Source organism: Myotis daubentonii, chromosome 5 (genome assembly GCF_963259705.1).
Source record: "Myotis daubentonii chromosome 5, mMyoDau2.1, whole genome shotgun sequence".
NCBI classification, from domain to species: Eukaryota; Metazoa; Chordata; class Mammalia; order Chiroptera; family Vespertilionidae; genus Myotis; species Myotis daubentonii.
The window spans coordinates 20,854,991-20,868,046 of record NC_081844.1 but is presented as its reverse complement, the minus strand read 5'-3'; the positions used below and the strand labels follow the sequence as shown (position 1 = coordinate 20,868,046).

The 13,056-nt window shown below is 45.1% G+C and overlaps 1 protein-coding gene across 27 annotated transcripts in view; it reads right to left on the bottom strand.

Moving 5' to 3' along the window:
* The window catches only part of EPS15L1 (epidermal growth factor receptor pathway substrate 15 like 1), a 102,054-nt gene that overhangs the window by 25,582 nt on the left and 63,416 nt on the right, over positions 1 to 13,056 (bottom strand). For 25 of the 27 annotated variants that reach the window (XR_009452952.1, XR_009452953.1, XR_009452954.1 and 22 more), the window contains 4 exons: positions 11,915 to 12,038; positions 10,959 to 11,009; positions 9,289 to 9,425; positions 226 to 286 (listed from right to left, as the gene is read on the bottom strand). Coding sequence is in view for 24 of the 27 variants with exons in the window: in XM_059696368.1 (XP_059552351.1) it covers positions 226 to 286; positions 9,289 to 9,425; positions 10,959 to 11,009; positions 11,915 to 12,038 (373 nt within the window). In the remaining 3 variants the exon portion in view is untranslated. The remainder of the gene's footprint in view (positions 1 to 225; positions 287 to 9,288; positions 9,426 to 10,958; positions 11,010 to 11,914; positions 12,039 to 13,056) is intronic. The other 2 variants (XM_059696372.1, XM_059696390.1) reach the window with 1 other exon arrangement.

Below are 13,056 nucleotides of genomic sequence, written 5' to 3'. Positions count from 1 at the left end.
TTCCTACTGCTGAGCTTCCTTCCACGAAGGGTGCCAGCACTTACTAGGGAAGATGAACAGCCAGGGGGAGCTCTGGCTGAACTGCCTCCGGCGAGGGTTTGAGTACCACTGATTAATGACATAAACACTGAGGACACACCAGTTTTGGAAATGAAATCATTAACTGGGTGAATTCCTTCCACTGCCTAAGGAAGAGTCAAAAGGAAAATAAGCCATCAGTCTCACCTGATCCTCTTGAGGAGACACTGGAAGATGAAAAAGGATCACTGGATTCAAAGGGGTCGAGCTGAGTGAAAGGAAAGAGGAAAGAGTGAAAAGCAGTTTGTTTATTGCCTCATCTATTCATTCAACCCACAAAATTTTCTTGACATCTACATGCACCATATCTGGTGCTGGGCCTTGGAGAGGGTAAAACCATTAAAATTAAACCCCAGCAGAGTAAAACCCCAACAGACTGACCCTTCCTGCAGATAGCACCTATAAAGTCTTAACAAAATTAAATTTAAAAAAATAATAATAACAACCACCTGAAGGCTTAGGAAGTGAACCAAAGAAGGCAGGCGTTGGAGGAAAATTGAAATGTGGCAGAAAAAATAGTACGGTTGACCCCTGTACAATGTATGTGTTAAGGACGCTGATCCTCCACATGGTTGAAAATCAGTGTATAAATACAGTCCACTCTCCACATATGCCAATTCCTGACCACAGATCAAAATTATAGTTGACCCGTGAACAACTTACAAATTGAATAAGTGAACCCGCGTAGTTCAAACCCATGTATGGTACAAGGTTGAGTTTTCCATTTTGACAGCTATATTTGAGAATATAGGGAGGCTAAGACTTCAATAAAAAATGCCATCTTTCGCCCTGGTAGGCATGGCTTAGTGGTTATAGCATTGGCCTGTGCACTGAAGGGTCACAAGTTCGATTCCTGGTCAAGGACGTGTACTTGGGTTGCAGATTCAATCCCACCCCGGTCAGGGATCCAGGGGCATGTGCAAGAGGCAACTAATCTCTCTCTCTTTCTCTCTCTCTCTCTCTCTCTCTCTCTCTCTCTCTCTCTCTCTCTCTCTAAAAATCAATGGAAAAAAATATCCTCACTCCTTGGGTATGGATTTTTTTTTTTTTTAATGCCATCTTTCTGGCCTGAAGACCAGCGGATGGAGGCCTGGGACAGTCATACCCATGGGAAGGGACAGGGATCCAGAAAAGAGAGGAAGAGACTGGAAGCCCAAATTCCATGTTCAGCTCTGCCCAAGTTCTCAGGCTTACCCCTGTAGACTGAGAGCAACTTACAGGGGGTTTGAAGTGTGAATCTCACCAACTTAACAGCCTGGTGAAACAAAACCACTCAAGCTCTTTGGAGAAATGTAACAGAATCCAGTGTCCATAACAGAGCACCCAAAATGCACAGGATACATTTCTAAATGATTCAACATACAAGAACCAGAAAAAAATGTAGCTAATTCTCAAGGGAAAAGACAATCAATGGAGTCAATCCCAACATGACCCAGATGTTGGAATTCTCAGAGGATGACAACTTTAAAGCAGTGATAACTGCTCAATGAAATAAAGAAAAATACACTTGAATAAAAAGATAGGGAGATCTTAACAGACAAATAGAAACTATACAAAAGAAACAAATGGAATTCTAAAACTGCAAAGTATAATTTCTGAAATAACTTCACTATGTTAGCCGAACAACAAAGGATAGAGAAAAAAGTGAGCAAGGTTGAAGACAGAAGAGTGGAAATTCCCAATCTGAAGAAAAAAAAAAGAATGAAAAGAAAACAGGGCTTTAGGAATTTGTGGGAACATTAGCAAAAGGTCTAATACATGTATAACCATAAACTCACAAAGAGAAGAAAAAGAGACAATAGGGTAGAAAAAGAAAATATTTGAAGAAATAATGGCTGAAAACTTGCTAAACTTGGTGAAAGACATAATTTATAGATTTAAGAACCTCAGCAAAACTCAGACAGCATACATACAAAAAGAACATACATCCAGACACTTCACAAACTAATGAAAAGTGAAGGTAAAGAGAGGCTCTTTAAAGCAGCCAGAGAAAACATGTTACATATGGGGGAACAACTATCAGAGAGATGGGTGGCTTCTCATCAAGGACAATGAAGGTCACAAGGCAGTGGAACAACATCTTAAAAGTGCTAAAAGGAAAAAAATACTACTAGATCGGGCACAAAAACCCTTCCAGAATGACCACAAAGTAGATCAGTATTACAAGTGCCAAGGAAAGTTCTTCAGGTTGAAGGAAAATGATAACAGGGAAATAAGATCTTGAGAGAGGAATGAAGAGTGTTAGAAATGGTAAATCAATGAGTAGAAATCATTAAGACCACTTTTTTCCTCTTTAAGTTTCTTTAAAACACATACAATGAAATAAAGCAAAAATTGTAACACCGTTTTACTGGCTTTGTAATACACTTAGATGTTTTACATTCACAGGACAGCTATAACATGAGATGCCTACTAGTTGAGGGGAAATGGATAAACGGACCTAAATGGCTGCAAGTTTTCTCCATTTTAAATTAAATTATATAATATTAACTCCAAGTAGCCTATGAAAAGTTAAGTGTATATGGTTAATTCCTAAAGCAACCTCTAAAAAGTAAAAAAAAAGAGGCATAGTTAAAAGGCCAATAGATATAAGAAAATTCTAGAAAACTCTCAATCCAAAAGAGGGCAGGAAAGGGAGAACTGAGGTACAAAACAAAGAGGATTAAAAGAAAGCAAACAATAAAATACTAGATTTAAATCCAACCATGTCAATAATTACAATAAATGTTAAGGGATAAGGGACTAGATTAGACACTCCATTTAGAAGGCAGAGTTTTCCAGACTGGATAGAAAAGCAAGTCCAAACTACATAGCCAACTCAAAAGATATCCTCCAGCCTGGCTGGGTTGGCTCAGTGGTTGAGTGTCGACCAATGAACCAGGAGGTCACGGTTCGATTCTCAGTCAGAGCACATGCCCAGGTTGTGGGCCTGATCCCCAGTGTGGGGCATGCAGCAGACAGCCGATAGAAGCTCTCATTGATGTTTCTATCTCTCTATCCCTCTCCCTTTCCCTCTCTTTAAAAATCAATAAAAACATATTTTAAAAAAGGACCAACCCTGCCAACATCTTCATATATAAACATCAAATAGGTTGAAAATAAGTAAATAAAAAAAATAGACACAAACAGTAAGCAAAAGGAGGATAAAATGGCTACTTTAAATGTGTGATAAAAAATAGTTTCGAGAGAACCAAGATGGCGGGGCGGCATAGGTTAACGCCGCAGTTTGCTGCCTCAAACAACCACTTCAAAATACAACTAAAAGACAGAACGGACATCACCCAGAACCACAGGAAGGATGGCTAAGTGGAAGTTCTACAACTAGGAGGAAAGAGAACAGCATACCCAGACTCAGAGGAGGTGCAGTGCTGAAGTCAAATACTAAGGTGCGGAGGTGCGTGAGGAGCGGGCTGGCGGCTGAGGGCACGGTTGTCTTTTCCAATCGGGAGGGAGTCTCAGATTCTGAGCTCCAGATCCGGGCGAGTCTCTAGGGACCCAGACTCAAACGGGAGAAGCGGGACTATCTGGCTTCGGCTGGAACTCGAAGGCAGCTTTCTCTCTGAGGTTTGCAGTAGTTGCTGGGACTCTGAGAGGCAGAGCCCCCAGGGACAGGACTGAGAGCAGCCATAACTGCTCGTTCAGCCCGCCCTGTTGATCCCTGGGGCACGCCCCGCCCAAGCCCTGCACAGAACCATTTGCCGGATAGCCTCAGGCAAAGGCTAGATTAGCACCTCCCTAGAGGACAGAAGTTCTCTCACTGCAGACACAGCTGATTCTCACAGCCACTTGGCCTGGAGCTCAAATCCCCTCTAGTATTACCTACAACAATCAAGGCTTAACTACAACAAGACTGTGCACAAAGACCACTAGGGGGTGCACCAAGAAAACATAAAAAAATGCGGAGAGAAAGAAACAGGACGCAAATGTCAGAAATGGAAGCTATAGAGCTCAAAACCACACTTTTAAGGTCTTTCAATAATTTTCTAAAAACTGCCGATAAATGTAGTGAGATCCTCAAGAAATCTAATGAGACCCTCGATGTTGTGATAAAGAACCAACTAGAAATTAAGCATACACTGACTGAAATAAATAATATTATACAGACTCCCAACAGCAGACCAGAGGAGCGCAAGAATCAAGTCAAAGATTTGAAATGCAAAGAAGCAAAAAACACCCAACCGGAAAAGCAAAATGAAAAAAGAATCCGAAAATATGAAGATAGTGTAAGAAGCCTCTGGGACAGCTTCAAGTGTACCAACATCAGAATTATAGGGGTGCCAGAAGATGAGAGAGAGCAAGACACTGAAAACCTATTTGAAGAAATAATGACAGAAAACTTCCCCCACCTGGTGAAAGAAATAGACTTACAGGTCCAAGAAGCGCAGAGAACCCCAAACAAAAGGAATCCAAAGAGGACCACACCAAGACACATCATCATTAAAATGCCAAGAGCAAAAGACAAAGAGAGAATCTTCAAAGCAGCAAGAGAAAGACAGTCAATTACCTACAAGGGAGTACCCATACGACTGTCAGCGGATTTCTCAACAGAAACTTTGCAGGCCAGAAGGGAGTGGCAAGAAATATTCAAAGTGATGAATGCCAAGAACCTACAACCAAGATTACTTTATCCAGCAAAGCTATCATTCAGAATTGAAGGTCAGATAAAGAGCTTCACAGATAAGGAAAAGCTAAAGGAGTTCATCACCACCAAACCAGAATTATATGAAATGCTGAAAGGTATCCTTTAAGAAGAGGAAGAAGAAGAGAAAGGTAAAGATACAAATTATGAACAACAGCCGAAACCGGTTTGGCTCGGTGGATAGAGCGTCGGCCTGCGGACTGAAGGGTCCCAGGTTCGATTCCGGTCAAGGGCATGTACCTGGGTTGCGGGCACATCCCCAATGGGAGATGTGCAGGAGGCAGCCGATCGATGTTTCTCTCTCATCGATGTTTCTAACTCTCTCTATCTCTCTCCCTTCCTCTCTGTAAAAAATCAATAAAATATATATAAAAAAAACAAAAAACAAATTATGAACAACAAATATGCATCCATCAACAAGTGAATAAATAATCTGATGAACAGAATAAACTGGTGATTATAATAGAATCAGAGACATAGAAAGGGAATGGAATGACTATTCTTGGGGGGGGGGGAGGGGTGTGGGAGATGCGGGAAGAGACTGGACAAAACTCGTGCACCTATGGATGAGGACAGTGGGTGGGGAGTGAGGGCGGAGGGTGGGGCGGGAACTGGGAGGAGGGGAGCTATGGGGGGGGAAAAGAGGAACAAATGTAATAATCTGAACAATAAGGATTTAATTTTAAAAAAATAGTTTCAAGACAAAGATATAACCTGAGGAAAATAAGAAACCCTTTATAATGATTAAAAAAAAAAAAAAAGGTCACTGCATCAGACAATAATTATACATGTACTAGAGGCCTGATGCATGAAATTTGTATAAGAATAGGCCCTCGCAGCCCCATCCGGATGGTTGTTCTGCTGTTCAGCCGTTCGGTCGATTTGCATATTACACTTTTATTATTGTGGACTAGAGGCCCGGTACATGAAAATTCATGCACTGGAGAGGGGCGTCCCTCAGCCCGGCCTGCTCACAGTCCAGGAGCCCTCAGGGGTGGGAGGCGACCTGGCCATTAGGGGAAGGCAACGCTCCCATCAGACCTCTGCTACTGCCACTGCTGGCAGCACAAGCCTCGGCCGGCCCTGGTTACCTGAGCCTTGATTGGCCCTGGGCAGCTGGGGGGTTGAGGATGGGTCCGCCCGCACCGTGCGCCTGCCGTCCTCCCCTCCCCCCAGGCTGGGCTGAAAGGACTGTGGGACTCTGGCGGCAGGAGCCAGGAGTGGCTGGACCTGCCTGAGGGTCTGCCACCCCTCTGGGGCTGAAAGGACTGGGGGACTCTGGCGGGGCTGAGGGGACTGGGCGCCGCCATCTTGTGTCTATGGGTTCCGCCACCCTTTGTGACAGTGTGACGGTCAATTTGCATATTCCAGCCTTATTTGATAAAGCTTCAAAATATATGAAGCAAAACTTGACAGAATTAAGGGGGATATAAACAATTCCACAATAACTGGAGCTTTAACACCCTACTCTCAGCAGTTGGAAGAATCAGAAAACAAACACAGTGAAGACATAGATGACCTGAACACAACCAACTCTGACCTAACTGGTATTTACAGACCATGACACCTAATAACTGCAGACATTCTTCCTAAATGTATGTGATATGTTCACCAACACAGACCATAAAACAAGTTGCGATAAATTTCAGAGTCTCAATAAAAACATACAAATATGTTCTCTAATAACAATAGATATTAATTAGAAATCAATGTTATACAATACCTAAAGGAAAAAAACAAGTATCTGGAAACAAAACAATGCATTTTAAATAACACAAGGTTCAGAGAAATCACAAGGGAAACTAGAAAATATCTCAAACTGAATAACAATGAAGACACATACCCAAATGTGTGGGTGGTGTTGGTGGTATAGTGGCGAGCATAGCTGCCGTCCAAAATGTGTGGAAAGCAAGCTAAAGTAGTGTTTAGATGAAATGTGTAGCTTTAAACACATTAGAAAAGAAGGTCTAAAATCAATGGCCTAAGGTTAGATATTAAGATGTTTAGAAATAGAAAAGCAACGTACTAACCCAAAATAAATAAGAGGAAGGAAATAATAAAGAGCAAAAATCAGTGAAACAGAAAACAAACAGAAGAGAAAATTAACAAAGCCACTTGTGGAAAAGATAACAAATTGATGAAGAATAAGAGGACATGCCCTAGCCAGTTTGGCTCAACGGACAGAATGTCAGCCTGCAGACTGAAGAGTCGCAGGTTCGATTCCCGTCAAGGTCACATGCCTGAGTTGCAGGCTCAATCCCCCGTAGGCGGTGTGCAGGAGGCAGCCGATCAATGATTCTCATCACTGATGTTTCTATCTCTCTCTCCCTCTTCCTTCCTCTCTGAAATCAATCCTATCTAATAAAAGAGAAAAATGGTAATTGGCGTACGACGATACCCTTTTCATTGGCTAATCAGGGCTATATGCAAATTAACTGCCAACTAAGATTGGCAGTTAACTGCCAACAAGATGGCGGTTAATTTGCATATGTAGGCACAATGCAGGGAGGCGAAAGGGAAAGCAGGAAGAAGCCCCCTGCCACTGACAGTGATCGGAAACCCAGGGGGGAGCTAAGAGCTGGGGGGCAGGGCAAAGGCGGCCCCAGCCATGATAGGAGAATCAGGTGCCTTTGCCGCCCTGGCCAGTGATAGCAGGAAGTAGGGGTGGAGCCAGCGATGGGAGCTGGGCACGGTCGAAGCTGGCAGTCCTGGGAGCTAGGGGCCCCTTGCCTGGGCCTAAAGCGGAGCCCACGATCGCGGGGCCGCTGCAGCTGTGGGACCCTGCTGCCCGGGCCGGACGCCTAGGCCAGAGGTGTTAGGCCTGGGCAGGGGCGGGGCCTGCAACCACAGGGAGCTGGGGGTCCCCTGCCCAGGCCTGACACCTCTGCCAGAGGCCTCAGGCCTGGTCAAGGGGCCGATCCGGTGATTGGTGATCGGAGGGTGATGAGGGTCAACTCCTCTGGCCGAGGCATCAGGCCTGGGTGGGGGGCGGAGCCGGGGATTGGGGGGATATGAGGGTCCCCTTGCCCAGGCCTGAAGCCTGGGTCAGAGGCGTCAGGCTTGGGCGGGGGGTGGAGCAAGCGATCAGAGGGAGATGGGGGTCCCCTGCCCAGGCATGATTCCTGAGCCAGAGGCCTCAGGCCTGGGCGGGGGCCAGAGCCAGTGATCAGGGGGAGATGGGGGTCCCCTGTCCAAGCCTGACGCCTCTGGCGGAGGCGTCAGGCCTGGGCAAGGGGCCGATCCTGCGATTGGAGGGTGATGGGGGTCAACGCCTGAGGGCTCCCAGTATGTGAGAGGGGGCAGGCTGAGCTGAGGGACACTCCCCCCCCCCCACACACACACACACCCAGTGCACGAATTTCGTGCACCGGGCCCCTAGTAAAAATATATTTAAAAAAAAAAAAGAGGACAGCCCAGCCAGTGTGGTTCAGTGGTTGAGTGTCAACCCATGAACCCAAGAGGTCACTGGTTCAATTCCTGGTCAGGGTACATGCCTGGGTTGCAGGATTGATCCCCAGTAAATGCTGTGCAGGAGGCAGCCAATGGATGATGTTTCTTTCTCATCGATATTTCTCTCTCTCTATTCCTCTCCCTTCCTCTCTCTCTCAAATCAATAAAAACATGATTTTTAATGAAAAGGACAGATCATCAAAACCAAAAAAAAAAAAAAAAAAGAATATTCCATGACAGGTCCGATAGACAGAAATGTTACAATGCACCCCTGCCCTCAAGGAACTCTGGGTTTGATGATGCACACACAGGTCCGCCCTCAAGGAACTCTGGGTTTGATGATGCACACACAGGTCCATGGGAAGAAGAAAACCAAGGAATGTGTAAGTGGGGACCGAGATGCAACCTAGAATACTAAGTGAGGCTACAAACCCTCACATAGTCACAAAAATTATTCATTCACAAAACACTTTTGAGGCTAATGTTGTACAAAACACATGGTTTGCTAGATGTTGGGGGGCAGGGGTCATGTTTGCCTCACACACTAAGTGCAGCCAGGCTGGTCTGGGCTTCCTCCTGCCGTGACTGGGACCCACGGAGGCAGTCTGACTCCAATGGCACTATCAGTGCTTTGCTCTAGGAAGACAGCAGGGGTGGTCATGTGGAGGCCAGGGTGGTGTATGGAAGTGTGTGGTGTGGTTTTTTTGTTTTGTCTTTGTTGGGAGATAGAGCAGCAGTTGGGGCAGAGACAGAGCAGAGAACCCAGAAGACGGGCCTGAGCTGAAGTAAAGGGACACAGAAAGGGACAGAGGAATGACAGCTGTTCAGGACACAGCTGCCTCCTGACTTGGGCTCCCTGGACCACTGGGATGTGACGCCCTGCTTCACAGGACAATCCTCACAAGGACCCACAGGCACAGCCACTCCCCCATCCAGGAATGAGCCCTGGCCCATGACCGGCTGCCAGAGAACCACCTGGCCTCACACTGCCCACGATCATCAGGCTTAGTGAGCACAGTTCAAAGGACAGAGTCCTGGCTCAATCCTAGGGGCAGACAAGGACAGGCTGCCTTCACAGGCATAATGCACACACAGGTACTCCCCCTTCCCACAGCACTCACCTTTGAAGGTAAGGAAGGGTTTTTCATGAATGGATCTGAGGAAAACGGGTCATTCTTTGTATGTTTCTTAAAGAAATCATCGGGGGCAGAGCCACGGAATGGGTCACTTTCTTTGAAAGGATCTCCTCCAAAAGGATCTACAAAGTGTTTTGGAAAAGAATGCATCATGAATAAACATGTTTAGTGAAAGAAGCTAAATATGAAAGAACACATAATTGACTGATGCCATTTAGGTGAAATTCTAGAAAAGGTAAAAACCATAGTGAGAGAGAACAGGTCAGTGGTTGCCAGAGACCTAGGGGTTTGGGGGTGGGTGGCACAAGGGAACCTTTCAGGATGATGGAAATGCTCATTATCCCACACAACTGTACTCATTTGTCAAACCTCATCTCACCCTGGCCGGTGTGGCTCAGTTGGTTGGAGCCTTGTCCTGAACACCAAAAGGTGGCAGTTCGATTTCCAGTCAGGGCACATACCCGGGGTGCAGGAGGCAACTGACCGATGTTTCTCTCACATCAATGTTCCTCTCCTTCTCTCCCTTCCTCTCTCTAAATATCAATTAAAAAAAACAAAAACACCTCATCTTATTACATACTTAAAATTGGTGAATTCTGTTGTGTATAAATTATACCTCTCAATAAAAGTCTATTTTAAAAATAATAAACGCCAAAACCGGTTTGGCTCAGTGGATAGAGCGTCGGCCTGCGGACTGAAAGGTCCCAGGTTCGATTCCGGTCAAGGGCATGTACCTGGGTTGCGGGCACATCCCCAGTAGGAGATGTGCAGGAGGCAGCTGATCGATGTTTCTCTCTCATCGATGTTTCTAACTCTCTATCTCTCTCCCTTCCTCTCTGTAAAAAATCAATAAAATATATTTAAAAAAAAAAAAATAATAAACAATGTGGGCAAATCCATAGAAACGGAAAAGCAGATTAGTGGTTGCCAAGGCCTGGGGGAGAGAAAATGGGGAGATGACTACTAATGGGGATGGGATCTCCTTTTGGGGTAATGGGAATATTCTGCAACTAAACAGAGATGGTAGTGGCAGAACATTGGAAATGTACTAAATGCCAGTGACTTGTTCCCTTTAAAATGATTAAGTGTTGTGTGAATTTTACCTCAGTAAAAAAATAAAAGAAAAAATATAGGCAAAGTGATCCCAATACCACAACCACAGTGTGTTCATTCACCTCAAATGTGGGGTGCGGCATGGTGACTAGAGAAGGGGGACAGCCACCATCACCAGGAAGGAACAAGACACCAGGCTTTCGTGCAATGCAAACGGTTGCCCTTCCCAATGTACACTGCCGCCGCTCTTGGAATGGGTGGACAGAAGTCCTGCCATGTGCATGTACTGCACAGGACCCCCTGAAGCTGCCACAGGGACATGAGCAGGCACAAGTGACTGAGCTGCTGTGGGCAACAATCACCGGGCTGCCGGGAGCTCCTTTTCTAGTTCTGTTGGGAGACTGGCAACAAGGGCACCGGACTGTGAAAGGGAGGGACGTTACTGCCCATTTCCTTCAGAAAGGAACCTCCCTGCGGCCCTGTGGTGGGGGACCTGGTGGAGGAGACTGGACGGTGTTTTTACATTGCCTTCAGCTTGCACTAGGAACCAGACTATTCCGAGGACGAGTACATGAAACGTGTCTCTTAACAAAGGCTTTTACCTGTGGAAGCTATCTGCTGTTCTGCAAAGGGGTCATTCTGGAACGGGTCACCTAGATTAGAGGAGAGAGAAACGTTTAGCTTCACAGTAGAAATGACCCTGGCATTATCAAAGTGGAGAGCAGGGAAGGCCACTGGCTGAGGCAGTTTTTCGTGGCTGGGACATAAGATGAAATGAAGGTATTCTGGCTGCTCAACCCAGGCCAGAGTCCGAGGAAATGTACAAGCCAGGATTCACTCTTCTCCTTCGCCACATGACACTCCTGCATCTCATCTCCCCCTCACCTCCCTTGGCTATTAGAACAGGGGGCCCGGGCTGCCCCAGTCCTCAACCACGTAGCCCACCCTGGAGCCATGCTGAGCTCAGTACATCTGAGCCTCAGGAGCTGCCCAAGGTGCTTCACTCCAAATCTGCAACTGGAAAGGCTCCCACTGCCACTCCCTGCCTCAGTATCTTTCTCAGAAATGTACAGTATTTCCTGGAAATACTGTTTTGTTATGAAAAAAAAAATGGAGAAACATAGGAAATCTTGTTTCTAGAAATTCTTAGTTATTTTTGACTCACGTGTAGCTCTGGTAAACCCACCAGTTGAGTCCTTTGATTTATGTGGGGATCTGTCATTCGCTAGGTAGTTTCATAATCGTTACTGTATCTGATTATCTTACCAATCCTTCCAGTGCAGTGAGGAAGTATGTGCCACCCACTGGTGGATGGAAACTGAAGTGCGAAGTGTCTAGTGGCCGAGAAAGCCACGAGCTCTTCCCACCACACCCCAAGGCCTCAGCTCCTCAGTTAAATGGGTAAGGTGAAAACTCAAAAGGCCCGTGAGGCTCAGAGAATTCCTTTCCTCCTCCATTTCAGGGGGTGATATCTCCCACCTATTATGGTCACTGAACAACCCTCAATGGCACAAACTAAACAGCCTTTCAGTGAGAGAGTGGGAGCCAAATGAAATACCTTTGAAGGGATCGGCTCCTTTAAACGGGTCAGATTTGAAGGGGTCTTCTGCCTGGAAAGGATCCGGATGCAATTCTTGGGCATTGTTGCTAAATAACAAGGCTTTATTTTTGAAAGGATCATCCTAAAATTTTGTGAAGAGACAGGACAGGGACTTTATTATTTCAGATTTAAATCAAAGTATAGAATTCCATACCTAACTCATCATTTTTCCTTTAAGTGCTATGACCCTAAAGAGAATAACTTTTTAAAAAAATCATTGAAGATGGACTTCAGTTAATAATAGTGTCAACAGTGGTTCATTAGTTGTGACAAATGTGCCATATAAAGATTTTAATAGGGGAACGTGGGTGCGGGGTGTTTGGGAACTCTCTGTACCACCTTGGCAATTGTTCTGTAAGCCTAACACTCTTCTAAAATAAGTTTATTTAAAAATCACTGAGTGGAAGCAGCCCAAACATCCATGGATGGATGAGTGAATAAGCAAAATGTGGTATATATACATGCAATAGGACATTATTCAGCTTTAAAAAGGAAGGAAGTTCTGACACATGCCACAACATGGATGAACCTTGAGTATATTATGCTGAGTGAAATAAGCCAGTCACAAAAGGACATATATGATTCCACTTATAGGCGGACCTTATAGTAGTCAGATTCATGGAGACAGAAAGTAGAATGGTGGGTGCCAGGGGCTAAGGGTGGGGGAATGGGAAGTTAGTGTTTAATGGGAAAGAGATTCAGTTAGGGAAAATGAAAAAGTTCTGGAGATGGATGGTAGTGATGGCTACACAACAGTGTGAATGTACTTAATGGCACTGAACTGCCCACTTGAAAATGGTTAAGATGGTAATTTTTGTTATGTGTATTTTACCACAATTAGAATTTTTTTAAAAATCACTGAGACAGAAAAAAGTCACATTTTTTGAAATCTTAAAAAATATAACAAGCCACCAACTGCAACGCAGGACTCTTCAAAGGTGTGACCTCCCTCAGTCATCTTTATTTCAGAGCTTGTGAGCACTTAAAACATGCTGTTTCCACACCAAGAAACATACATGCTGGCTATTTGCATCCTGGGAGGAAGTGAGCGCTAATGCAGTTAGAACTACTAGAGCATATACACCACTTTGCATTTTTTT